Source organism: Carassius carassius, chromosome 29 (genome assembly GCF_963082965.1).
Source record: "Carassius carassius chromosome 29, fCarCar2.1, whole genome shotgun sequence".
NCBI lineage: Eukaryota > Metazoa > Chordata > Actinopteri > Cypriniformes > Cyprinidae > Carassius > Carassius carassius.
Genome location: NC_081783.1, coordinates 30563966 through 30577011, shown reverse-complemented (window position 1 = coordinate 30577011; position 13046 = coordinate 30563966). Strand labels below are relative to the sequence as shown.

Below are 13046 nucleotides of genomic sequence, written 5' to 3'. Positions count from 1 at the left end.
TCTGCTTTTTGAGCTTTTTTGAGTGCCTACCTTCAAATGGCCACAACTTCTCCAAATATTATCAGATTTCCATGTGTTACACATCGTTGGAAAGCTTGGAGACTACACTTTCAGAATCTGTGAATAACTCAAAATGCCCCAGAACCGACTTGTGTCCCTACTTTCCGTGATTGGTCACATATAAGGAACAGCTGGAGGACCAATTTGCAGCTTATTAGGTCAATTGGGAACATGATTGGGTATAAAAAGAGCCTCTCAGAGTGACAGTGTCTCTCAGAAGTCAAGATGGGCAGAGGATCACCAATTCCCCCAATGCCGCGGCGAAAAATAGTGGAGCAATATCAGAAAGGAGTTTCTCAGAGAAAAATTGCAAAGAGTTTGAAGTTATCATCATCTACAGTGTATAATATCATCAGAAGATTCAGAGAACCTGGAACAATCTCTGTGTGTAAGGGTCAAGGCCGGAAAACCATACTGGATGCCCGTGATCTTCAGCTCTTAGACAGCACTGCATCACATACAGGAATGATACTGTAATGGAAATCACAACATGGGCTCAGGAATACTTCCAGAAAACACTGTCGGTGAACACAATCCACCGTGACATTCACCGTTGCCGGCTAAAACTCTATAGGTCAAAAAAGAAGCCATATCTAAACATGATCCAGAAGCGCAGGCGTTTTCTCTGGACCAAGGCTCATTTAAAATGGGCTGTGACAAAGTGGAAAACTGTTCTGTGGTCAGACGAATCAAAATTTGAAGTTCTTTTTGGAAAACTGGGACGCCATGTCATCCGGACTAAAGAGGACAAGGACAAACCAAGATGTTATCAGCGCTCAGTTCAGAAGCCTGCATCTCTGATGGTATGGGGTTGTTTTTATTCACAATTTGTACAGTGTCCCAAATTTTTTGGACTCAGGTTTGTATTCTGGAAGTGGACATTAGGAATTACAGCTCTTTAAAATGTACCTCCCCCTTTTCAAGGGACCATAAGTACTGGACAACTGACTCAAAAGCTGTTTCGTGGACAGATGTGGGCTATTCCTTCATTATTTCTACATCAGGTACAAGGTCTGGAGTTAATTGTAAGTGTTGTATTTGTAAGATGTTACTGTGAAGGACATAATGCGGTCAAAGATCTCTCCATACAAGAGAAACAGATGATTGTTAAGGATTCAGAAACAGAGAGAGAGAGAGCAGTATGAGAGATATAACATTTGGGGGGAAAAAAGCAACCCAGGAGTTTTTGAAGGTTGAAAAGTGGATTATTCTGCAATGGCTGTGTCAGTCTCCTGATCTGAACCTGATTGAGCAGCATTTCACTCGCTGAAGACGAAACTAAAGACAGAAAGAGCCACAAACACACAGAACTGAAGTCAGCTGCAGTAAAGACCTGGCAAAGCATCACAAAGAAGAAACCCAGTCTCTGATGATGTCCATGAGTCCAGACGTAAGACAGTCATTGTCTGCAAAGGATCCTCAACAGAATATTAAAAATCAACATTTTATTGCTGATTATATTTATTTGCCAATTACATTTGAGCCCCTGAAAATGAGAGGACTGTGTATAAAAATGTTTTCTTTTTAATGTTATATTTTTGTGCACACCTTGAATTAAAGCTTAAAGCCTGCACTTTGGTTTAATCTTGATTGTTTCATATAAATTCTATTTTGGTGGCGTACAGAGCCAAAATTAAAAAACTTATGCCGTTATTTATTTAACTGGATTTTCAGCATCTTTTAGTATATACAGTTAGGTTCATATATATTTGGCACGTTTCCCATGAAATAAATCCATGGATGAATACAATCATATTAAATGTACAAATATATTAATGCCTGTTAAGAAACAGTAATATTAATCTGTGCAAAGTTTGTTTTATTCTGTATAAAGGCAATTAATATATCATTACTACTGCTGATGTTTTCAGGACGCTTAATAAATACTTCTCTACTGTCCGCCTCTGATTGCCATCATGAAAGATGTGCAAGAAAGCATTAGATGTGTATGAAAGCATTAGTCTAATCTGATGAGCAAATCAATACACACAGCTATATGAGGGGTGAACAGGTCTTGATCTTTGAGGTTCATTTCGTAATCATATTTTCATCTCCATTTGAGTTAAGCGTCTTGACAGCAGGCATCTCTCCATTGAATTCCAACACTGTTTCAAACATATAAAACATGATTAAACCTTCAGCACAACTGCTTTACAGACAGTCGTGGTCAGACTTGGTAGACCCTTGGCAAATACTTGCAAAGCAGACTGTGAAAATAAACCTTACATTGCTTATCTTTTTTAAGTTTGAATAAATGTTTTTCTCCAATACACGTTGTCCACAATTATTAGCACACCTAGAAATTCTTAAGTATTTCCCCATTAATATTTACATCTATTAGCACAAGCTGACTAAGATCATGAAATTGTTTAGCCATGATTTCTTGTTTCACAGGATTATAAATATGAGAAACACAAAGGCCATATTCTCTTAATCATTCACCACAATGAGGAAATCCAAAGAATATATCTCTGAAGTGCAGCAAAAGATTGTTGAGCTGTAAGATGGCTGTAAGAAAATAGCTAAAGACCATCCTGTTCAGATAGATGGCATCAGATTCTAACAAATCAATGATGAAAACATTTATAACATAATGCGATTTTAATGCAAATCTTCAATTGTTTTATGACAATAAATGGCTAGAGTTTTTGTGAATTTTAATTTAAATTTAAATAACAACTGTTTATTTCATGACTAGATCATGAAAGTAGTGTATTTTTCATGTTTGGTGGGAACATGCCAACCGTTAAAATCAAAACTGGGCTGTTTGCTGTGGAGTCGAGACATCTCCAGATGAATATGAGGAAAAAAGGTGCTGTCTGTGAGAGAAAAGCAAACTATTTGGGTACTAAAAGAAAGGAGGAACTCCGTTAGAGATGGAACAAATGTTCAAGACAAGACTTCAGCAATCAACAGTGACAAGGTTGTCTTGTCATGACAGCAGCTGATGACAAGAGCTGTGAAAAAGAACCCTAAAATAAGGGTCATTAAAATCACCAACAACCTCCAGAAAGCTGGGGTGATGGCCTCAGTCGATGCAAACATCCAGGAAACACCACATTGTTACATCAAGACTTGAAATAGCCTGAAAACATGATCTGTGGGAGTTTTTAGTGAGTAACTGGCTTTGTGAAATTAAAAGTTAACTTCCATGTCTGTGACCAATATTTACCGAGCTTTGATGACTGGTGACCTGAAAAGATCATGAATAGTTTAAAGTTAATTATTAAAAAGAATAGCTGAACACAAGTTCACAATTAACATATATTATTTAAATTGTTATTTCCTTGAGTTATTACTTTGGAATAAATGTAAAACTCTTAAAAACACTAACTTAATGAGATTCATACATTGCTTTAAATAGAATACTGATTACATTGTAAATGTAAAAATATCAAATAAAACTATTTTTTCTTGTTTGTTTTTTTCTGATGGTGTACTGTAAGTAATGTTTATTTAACCAAGAAAACTTGACAGGGACATACATTTACATTTGATAAAAAACAAATAAATAAATAAAAACTTAAAGGACTTTGCCTGCTCATTACAGAACACCACCGAACACCAATAATATATATATATATATTAGGGAATATATAGGGAATCTCTGAACTTTTCAAAGCTATTTAATGCATTTTTGAGAAATGGACAATTCATTTAGTTTTTCCCTTCTCCCTTTTTGTGATTTGTTACTGTATGTAACTGGTGATTTTAGAGCTATCTGGGAAAAATGTACAATTTATATTTATTTGTGTAAAAGTGTAAAAAAGAAACATATATTAGCTAACTGTGGTTAAAAGTGTACATCCGAGTGGCACCAGTGTTACATTAGCTTTATTAGTGTAAAAAAAGAGAATAATCTAATCAAGTCCCAGCATTCAACTTCATTCTGAATAGTAAAAGATAATGGTGTTTAGGACACTGTGAGAAAAGCTTAGACTAACTGTGTGTGATAAAAACACAATGCTCATAAATAATAATAATAATAATTCCTTACATTTATACAGTGGTTTTCTGGGCTCTCAAAGCACTGTACACAGAAGGGGGGATGTCCTGGTCCACCACACAGCAGTTTACTGGAGGAGAGGAGACCAATCAGTGTACGGGACGCTCAGAGGTCATGATGGTCAGAGGCCAATGGCTGAATCTGGCCAGGATGCCGGGTTATACCCCTACTCTGTTCTGAAGGACATCCTGGGACCACAGTGAGTCAGGACCTTCATCTACAGCGATATCGTTGACTTGATTGCAAATAAATGCACAGACACTATTTAACTGAACAGAGATGACATCACTGAATTCAATGATGAACTGCCTTTAACTATCATTTTGCATTATTGACACTGTTTTCCTAATGAATGTTGTTCAGTTGCTTTGACACAATGTATTTGGTTTAAAGCGCTATGACTTTGACTTTGACCTCGGTTAAATATCTCATCCAGAGGACAGTGTTTTTTGTCAGTATAGTGTCCCCATCACTACACTGGGGTGAGTCTTGGGCTGCAGGCTGATAAATGGCTGTTGAGATTGTGTTCTCTTTGGAAATGGATCTGGAAACAGTTTTCATTACATCACAGCAGATTAAAACCAGGGACACATCACATGCTTGATGACCCACATCAGACCTTTTTCCCACCACACAGCATACAGTAAAGATTAACACATCACAAAATTACTTTAAAAATAATTGATTGTATTAATTAGGAAAAAGAAAGACACATTGATGAGGAAAGAACTAACAATGTACCTTACGTCTTAAATATCCAAGACATGCTAACACACAGTTTTCTGTAAAATGTAACTTTATATTTACTCGTTCATTAGGAATCTGTCTCTCTCAGGGTGCATCATGACAGCCGATGTACATGTACCCCACGATCACAAACTCTAACTGATAAACTCTAAAACTGATTAAAGGGGTCATCGGATACCCCCTATTACAGGAAGGCAAATAGAAATTACATGTCAAATGTAGTCTGGAACAATTTGCTGCAATTTTGAAGAATAAAGCAGAGATGAATGTAGTTTCTCTTAGATGTTTACTAGACTGGACTGTTTACTTTCAGTGTATTTTCTACGGCTCCATCTGTTGGTAGAGTATTGCACTGACAAATCAAAATATTACAGATATAACGTTAAAGGTAAAAGATATAACAATAAAAAAATTCAAAAATGTCCCCATGATTTACTCACCCTCAAGCCATCCTAGGTGTATATGACTTTCTTCTTTCAGATGAACACAGTCGGAGGAGGTATGTTAAAAAATGTCCTGGCTCTTCCAGCTTTATAATGGCAGTGAGTAGTGGTCAAGATTTTGAAGTAAAACAAAGTGCGTCCATTCATTATAAAAAGTGATCCACAGTACTCTGGGAGGTTGATAAAGGCCTTCTGAATTGAGCCGATGCTTTATCAACCGTAATCTAGCTTCCGCTTTTTAGATTTAAAAAATATGGATATTCTTCTTATACAGATTTACCCCAGGAGGCCTTTATTAACCTCCACACATCATGTGGACTAATTTTTTATATATTTATTTTTATAAAAATGGATGCACTTTATTGGACTTAAATTGGTCAACTGAATATCAACACTGCCATTATAAAGCTTGGAAAAGACAGGACATTTTATTATAATTTACAAATTAGTTGTTTTATTAGAAGCCAGTACCTGTGACCTCATCATGTTTCAACATTTTTTTTAAGGGTGAGGAAATCATGGCATTTTTATTTATTTATTTGTTTGTTTTTTAATGTGTGAACTATCACTTTAATTGTTTAAATTTCAACATGCAGTGTTTTCTTGTCAATCCACCAGTTAACATTTAAATATATGGTCCAATTTTATCTTTGAATAGAATAAAAACAGCAGATGGGCTTATTGAAAATGCTAATTCATTCTCTGCCAACTGGTGGTGTTTTTGGAATGGCAGAAATATAACAGTTTTCCGCGTAACAGCAGTGCACCAAGCAGTGCAGCACCTGACTTTGAGGCATGCAGTGCTCATAATTATTCAGTGAAATAATAGCCTTTTAAAGTTTGATCATCACATTACCATACCTCAATTCTTGTCTTTCCAACCCCAAATTTAGGACTTCTTGAAATAATAATTAAGACTTTCTTTCTTTCTGCGATCTAGCTACTGGGGTGCCTCAGGGCTCAGTGCTCGGACCACTTCTCTTCTCTGTCTACATGGCATCATTAGGTTCTGTCGTTCACAAACATGGCTTTTCATACCACTGCTATGCTGATGACACTCAACTCTACCTCTCATTCCATCCTGATGATCCGATGATAACTGCTTGCATCTCAGCTTGTCTAACAGACATTTCTTGCTGGATGAAGGATCACCACCTTCAACTCATCCTTTCAAAGACAGAACTGCTTGGGGTTTCAACAAACCCATCACTTCATCACTTTTTCTTTATCCAGCTTTAGGCGAAACAACCATAACTCCTTCCAGAACAGACAGGGGCCACAGACAAGATATAGGAATGGGGCCCTTTACAGTTGCACACATTTACCTGGATCAACCTTGCGTTACCTTCATCTGTTGTGATGCTTGCTGCTGCACAACGGTGCCACATTGTTGTGTCCAGTGTTATAAAGGCTTTCTTTCATGTTGTAGACCACAAAGGTGAAATCCCACATGGAAATGTCAGAGCGATGTGGTGTGGCTTAGATTTACCCTGTCATTATTTTTATCCCATCCAGTGTGGTTACAGTATTCACGTTTAAACATGTTATGTATTAGAGTAGATTGGACACTAGGTGGTGCTGTGGGGTATTTATTATTATTATTTTAGTTTACTGTGCCTTTGCCTACACTCTCCAAAGGCTGTCTAATTCTAAACTTTAAAATACATTTATTTTTAGATATTTAAACTACAAATTTAAATTAAACCGAAACAATATTTTTGTTCAAAATTTGTCTGCACTTAATACACTTCTTGTATATGAAAAGCATTTTAGGGGGCCCTTGACTTTTGGGGAGCTAAGGCAGTCGCCTGTCTTTGCTGTATGGGTTATTCCACCTCTGCAGCCAGGACCCTTGGAGTTATCAGACAACATTGCTAGAACTGCCCAGTCCCGCACATTTCCTTTATACAACATTAGAAAGATCAGGCTCTTTCTAACAGAACATGCTACACAACTCCTTGTCCCACAAAACTCCACAAACCCAGACACACAATGGAAGTGGAACAATTCAGTAATTGCTAATTAACTTAACAAATTACAAAGAATCGGCAAGTAACATTGAATTAAACATGATATTTTAAAGTACCAAGACTAATAGTATATTCTTGTAAGAGCATTCTTTAATTATTTACAGCTAAAAAAAAAAAAAGTGATATATATATATACACACATTTGTTGGACTGAATATACACTTCCAACACACTAGGATCCTTTAGAGCAGCTTTAGGGTGTGATGCAATGAACCCTTCTCTTTTAACAGCCTTAATGTTCCTGCTTTTATCATGTTGTTTTAAAGATGGATGAGGATATTTTAAATACAACATTCTTATCGTTATCTCTGTTGTATTGTTTTAACAGCCACAACCTCACATAGTTTCCACATCAGCCGGTTTGGAGAGACCTGACCTCTGTGGAGGGAGCTGCTGCACTCACTCATTTCATTCAGTCAAATCGTTGACTTGACTGCAGATTATTACACAGATACTATTTATGTCTTTTGCATTATTGAAACACTGTTTTCCTGATTACTGTTGTTCAGTTGCTTTGACACAATCTGTTTTGTTGACTTGACTGTACTCAGCTGTGTTGAAGCTGTTGAAGTGGCTTGGTAAATTTGTGAACAGAAAACCACAAAATTGTCAATATAGGTTATTTTAATATATTGCTTTTCAATAAGGCCCATCATATATAGATGCATTATGCAATTAATTCACATATAAAGTGTATTACTGGTAAAAGCAGCGTTGTGGCAAATTACACGTTTTCCAGTTGAGTCTCATTCTCAAAAATCAATTTGATCATCTTATGTTATGTTTGTGGGTCTATTGTCCAGTCTTCAGGTCATCATGTGTTGTCGTATCATCTCTGTTGTCTGTGTTAGCTGCGGGTGTGATGATCGTCTCTTCCACAGTCCGTATCACAGAAAACCTAGAGCTGCCATTAGAACCATCACCAACAATCACCGTTGTGTTTGCACTTATTTTGTCCTGTGGTTTCTCTTTTAAAGTGGCTTCATCAGTTTTCTGGTTCTCTGGGCTGCTCTCTCTCAGAGTCTCCTGTAATTGACTCCCACAGGCTTTATTTGAGTTTTTATCTAAAGCGGTTTTGGTGAGATCTGTGGGAGACGCAGCGCCGGAGCTCCAGCATTCAGATAACTGATCAGCGGTGCTCGACGACTCCTTGTCCTCCACAAACACCTCCTGTCCTGCTTTAGTCTCCACAGCATTACCAGACTTATAGAAGCCCAGCAGTGTCACACTTTTCTTGCGTTTGCTGAGGTTGGGGACTTTGCCGTTCACCGCTCCAGCTTCTTTGAACATGTTGCGGATGTTGTATTCCTCCGGAGGTTTTTTGGAAGTGTCTTTAAGCCCCGTCCTGCTGTCTGAGAGAGTTGTGTCATTCGATGTGTTCCCAGGCTTTGGTGTAGGAAGATTCATCGAACCCTGCAGGCTGTTCCTCTTCTCCATGTGAGTGACACGAAATCTGTCAATTTAGCCAAGTATACAGATGGTATTTAGCTTGGCTATATTCTTTAAACTTGCATGTGCATAATGCACATCTTAATTATATCTACAATTATTACCTTCCATCCATAGATAATATAGTGGCATTTTATTTTACAGTCCTGTCGCTCATGTACATAGTATGTACGTATTATAGTAATTTCAATAGCTAGGTAATAACTAGGTACAAGCCCTGAACCTAAGCCTTCCCCATGTAATTACCTTATATTACCAGTACTTTCTTAGGTAGGTATACTGTAAATAACTGTAAGTGCACGTACTGTAAAATAAAGTGCAACCGATCATATTCTGTAATACTTTCTGCTGTAAACGGTATCACACAGTCAAAAGACTGGACACACATTCTCATTATCCTAAAATGCTCATGATCATGAAGGATAATCTTTAAATCCTTGAAATGTCTATGAATTTTATTAACAAAATCGGGTCAATGTTAGTGTATTATAAAGTGGTCATGAAAAACCTTTTTATTATTATTTTGTACTGTTCTCTGAGGTCCACTTATAATGTTATTTTTTTTACATCAACAAATATATCATAATTTAGAAGTAATAGGCTATTTTCTGTGGTGTTTTGATCCCCTCATCAGAACGCTATTTGAAAAAAAAAAAAAAAAGTTAACAAAAGGACCAAGTTCTTACTGACACGATCTGGATCTTCATTAAAAGTAAATTTCATCCACTCTTTTCTAGCTTTGGGATAAGAAGGAAAGCAGTGCAAAGAATGTGTTTATCCATAACTTGGCACTGTACGTACATCATCTAGTTGTCTTCGAGCTATCTTCATCGTTTCTGTGTAGACCTGCTTTTGCCACTCTCATTATTGACATTACAGGAGCAAATTGTTAGGCAGGCTAAATAGGCAGTGATGTAGAATCGGTGGGCGGGGCTAAATAGGCAGTGATGTAGAATCGGTGGGCGGGGCTAAATAGGCAGTGATGTAGAATCGGTGGGCGGGGCTAAATAGGCAGTGATGTAGAATCGGTGGGCGGGGCTAAATAGGCAGTGATGTAGAATCGGTGGGCGGGGATAAATAGGCAGTGATGTATAATCGGTGGGCGGGGCTAAATAAGCAGTGATGTAGAATCGGTGGGCGGGGATAAATAGGCAGTGATGTATAATCGGTGGGCGGGGCTAAACCGGTCTAAAGTCTCGGTCTGGTAGGAATTGTGGGTGGGGGGAGTGCATGTACAGTTCTCTCTCCACCTTCAATACCACGACTTAGGTGCCCTTGAGCAAGGCATCGAACCCCCAACTGCTCCCCGGGCGCCACAGCATAAATGATGCCCACTGCTCTGTGTGTGTGTTCACAGTGTGTGTGTGTGTTCACTGCTCTGTGTGTGTGTGTCGGATGGGTTAAATGCAGAGCACGAATTCTGAGTGTGGGTCACCATACTTGGCTGAATGTCACGTCACTTATGTAGAATCGGTGGGCGGGGCTAAATAGGCAGTGATGTAGAATCGGTGGGCGGGGTTAATCAGGCAGTGCTGTAGAATCAGTGGGCGGGGCTAAATAGGCAGTGATGTAGAATCGGTGGGCGGGGCTAATCAGGCAGTGCTGTAGAATCAGTGGGTGGGGCTAATCTGTTTTAATATAGTAATATCTTTGTTGTACAAACATACCCTAAAAAGCATCCTGGGTTGTCATGTGGTTAGCATTTAGGTTTATTATTTAGGTCTATTAAAGACTATATGTTTGTTTTGTATGTGCAGTGTTTGACACATGATGACTGTAGTATTGTTCTGAAGTGCAGGGCAGTAGTGAAGCATGATGAAGAACCTCACCTGCCCACAGAAAACACGGTCTGCTCTCCCGTCCGGGCTCTGCTTCGAGACACTCGGCTCCTGCGGCGTGTTTTTAATACGTGACTCTGCATACAGTGAACACACGAGCTGATCTCTCCTCCCAGATGAACGGTGTGATGGTGAAGGGGAAGACCACCGACGCTATCTTTGTGCCGCAAGCTGCTGAGAAGACAGAGCATTAGAGAAATAACTTCAGCCTCTGCTCCTCTGATGCATCTACACCCATTCAGAGACCAGTGTGCACACTCATTCACACTCAAACATGCCTTTGCTTGTCCTACATCCCTCTGGGACCAATGCTGAACTCAGTACTCAATAAAAACCTGGCTTTTTATACTTTACATTCTACTTCAATATATTACAACTAAAATATTCTCAAACAAACTGGAAGATCGTAAATAATCTCAGCGTGTGTCATATCAAACAACATAAATGCAGACCTAACAAAACATGTTTATCCAAAATACATATTTAAAGACTCTCAAAAATAAAGATCATACCGTGGATCGTGAAGTTCGCAAACATTTTGGCCAACCAGCATCTCTCTGAAAGCCTCCATATTGGCTGTAACAGAAAAATAACAGCATTTTCGACCACGGAAATCATTTAAATGCAGAGCACTTGTAAATACTGCAGAACTGAACAGAAAGAGTGAATGATCTCTACCTTCATTCTCAATGATGCATTTCAGGATTTGTTCCACTGTGTCTTGACTGTCTTCTGATTCATCTGAGGAAGAAAAAACTTAACACTTTTCCAATTTGATATAACATTTCAATTATGGTAATGATCTTGGTGCAAACAGTTTCTTCCACTATATCTGTAAATAGCATTATAATTTCAGCCACTGCAATGTTTTATTAAAGTCAAATGATGTTCTGTGTGTCAGTACTTGAGAGAGTGAACCTCATTTAGTGCACTGCAAGGTCAGAAACCACTGAATAAGTGTTATTCTAATATCCCAGTTATCCATACATGTCTGCTCAGCAGTATGATGGGAAACAACTCGAAAGGTCAGTGGAAAAACAGTGCTTATTTTTGGATCCTATGACTAGATTATACAAGCATATACTGTAATAAAAAAAAAGTGATTCTGAGGGATTTCTTGGTATTTTGCCAAGAATCTGAAGACAAATAAAAACCTCCATGGGATACAGATGAAGAATATAAAAAGCTGTTTACTTCAATCTCTCAACATTAGAGATGTGTGTGCCTCAGCAGTTTTAGGGAACCTTGAAAAATGTCACGACGTTCCCCTCAAACTGAACCTGTGTACAGAGGTGGAAAGTACAAGTCCTCCTCGTGTTTTGCTTCCGATCACTTGGATTAGCTAATTAGCACAGTTCTTCAGCCTGGAGATAATAAACATGAGCCCTGGACAGTCCACCTCTGCCAGCTGTGCATGTGTCAGTCTGCAGACTACTGTAAATTTGGATTTCTAATTCTAAATAATCTAATTCTTGTATTGATTCATTTTTTTAAAACAAAGGTTGAAATGACTTGCCATCTTTCTCCGCCTCCAGTTTGTCTTCACAGTTTTCCTCGTCCTCCTCCAGCTGGCAGCGGTAGCCCTTCTTCTTCAGACAGTGGCAGATCAGGAATCCCAGAAGACCCGTGATGAAGAAGAGGAACACCAGCAGGAAGATCATGTATGCTGGAGGGGGCTCGTCCACGTCGAGCGTGTCCTGGTCCGTCATCACTGTGTGTGTGTGTGTGTGTGTTCTTCAAACACGTTCATACAGCAGGTAATGAGCACACGACCTAAAGCTGCTTCACTCCAGCGCTGAGCAGCTCATGTCTGTCACACCGTCCGACTCTCTTGGCTCCTACAGATAATCATTCACTGAGCTCCATCAGCGTTATCTTTCTGTGCAGGCGTGCTGAGAGGATCTCGACCCACACCCTCTGACACACACACACACACACACACAAACACATGATTCACGATTCATCAACAACTGCCAACTTACAGTACAGTGCTTTTTTGGAAATATAAAAACTAAGTTCAAGATTCAAGTCAGGTTTACCTGCATAGGGTTTTTACAAGGCATACTGTTGAGGAAACAGACCTCATGTAGTAAAGCTGGTCAAGCTCTCGGCAAGGGCGTAAAAAACAATTCCATACATGTATTGAACTGTCTGAAACCTGTACAAATGAATGAATCTGTTATACTGTATATTGCTTCACTGTTGATGGAAGGCTACTAAAATCTCCACCTCGTCTCATGTCCGTTCACCAAAACAGCAGTTTAAGTGCTGCGTTTGACTGATATTGGGTTTGACAGTTTGTTCCACTATTGCAGTTTTAGTCTGTATTCCTGTCACTTTCTATGATCCTCATCAAGCCTCCAGTACTGGTTTATTTGTGGGCATTTAAGACCTGTTTCACAGCACACAGCAACATTTCTGCTGTTGTATTGTGTATTTCCATTAATAATGGCTATTAGTATTCCTTGTTCAG

At 38.7% G+C, this 13046-nt stretch overlaps 1 protein-coding gene across 2 annotated transcripts; it reads right to left on the bottom strand.

The window, feature by feature from the left end:
- Window positions 1-7760: 7760 nt before the first annotated feature.
- Window positions 7761-12293, bottom strand: rell2 (RELT like 2). 2 transcript variants are annotated; one of them, XM_059516584.1, is made up of 5 exons: window positions 12090-12293; window positions 11252-11314; window positions 11086-11149; window positions 10565-10747; window positions 7761-8739 (listed from the first exon to the last, which is right to left on the bottom strand). In XM_059516584.1, the coding sequence occupies exons 1-5, from the start codon at window positions 12280-12282 to the stop codon at window positions 8079-8081; spliced, it is 1164 nt and encodes a 387-aa protein (XP_059372567.1). In that variant the 5' UTR covers window positions 12283-12293; the 3' UTR covers window positions 7761-8078. The 2 variants fall into 2 exon arrangements, with proteins under 2 accessions (XP_059372567.1, XP_059372568.1); XM_059516585.1 differs by having other exon boundaries at window positions 10565-10744.
- Between the last annotated feature and the right edge of the window lie 753 nt (window positions 12294-13046).

What these genes read in the sequence shown, in the direction of transcription:
- rell2 (XM_059516584.1), bottom strand. Translation starts at nt 12,282, where the DNA reads ATGACGGACCAGGACACGCTCGACGTGGACGAGCCCCCTCCAGCATAC. An exon ending in ACTGGAGGCGGAGAAAGATG is followed by an intron (nt 11,315 to 12,089) that starts GCAAGTCATTTC and finishes TTTCTTCCTCAG; the next exon opens with ATGAATCAGAAGACAGTCAA. An exon ending in ATGCATCATTGAGAATGAAG is followed by an intron (nt 11,150 to 11,251) that starts GTAGAGATCATT and finishes TTTCTGTTACAG; the next exon opens with CCAATATGGAGGCTTTCAGA.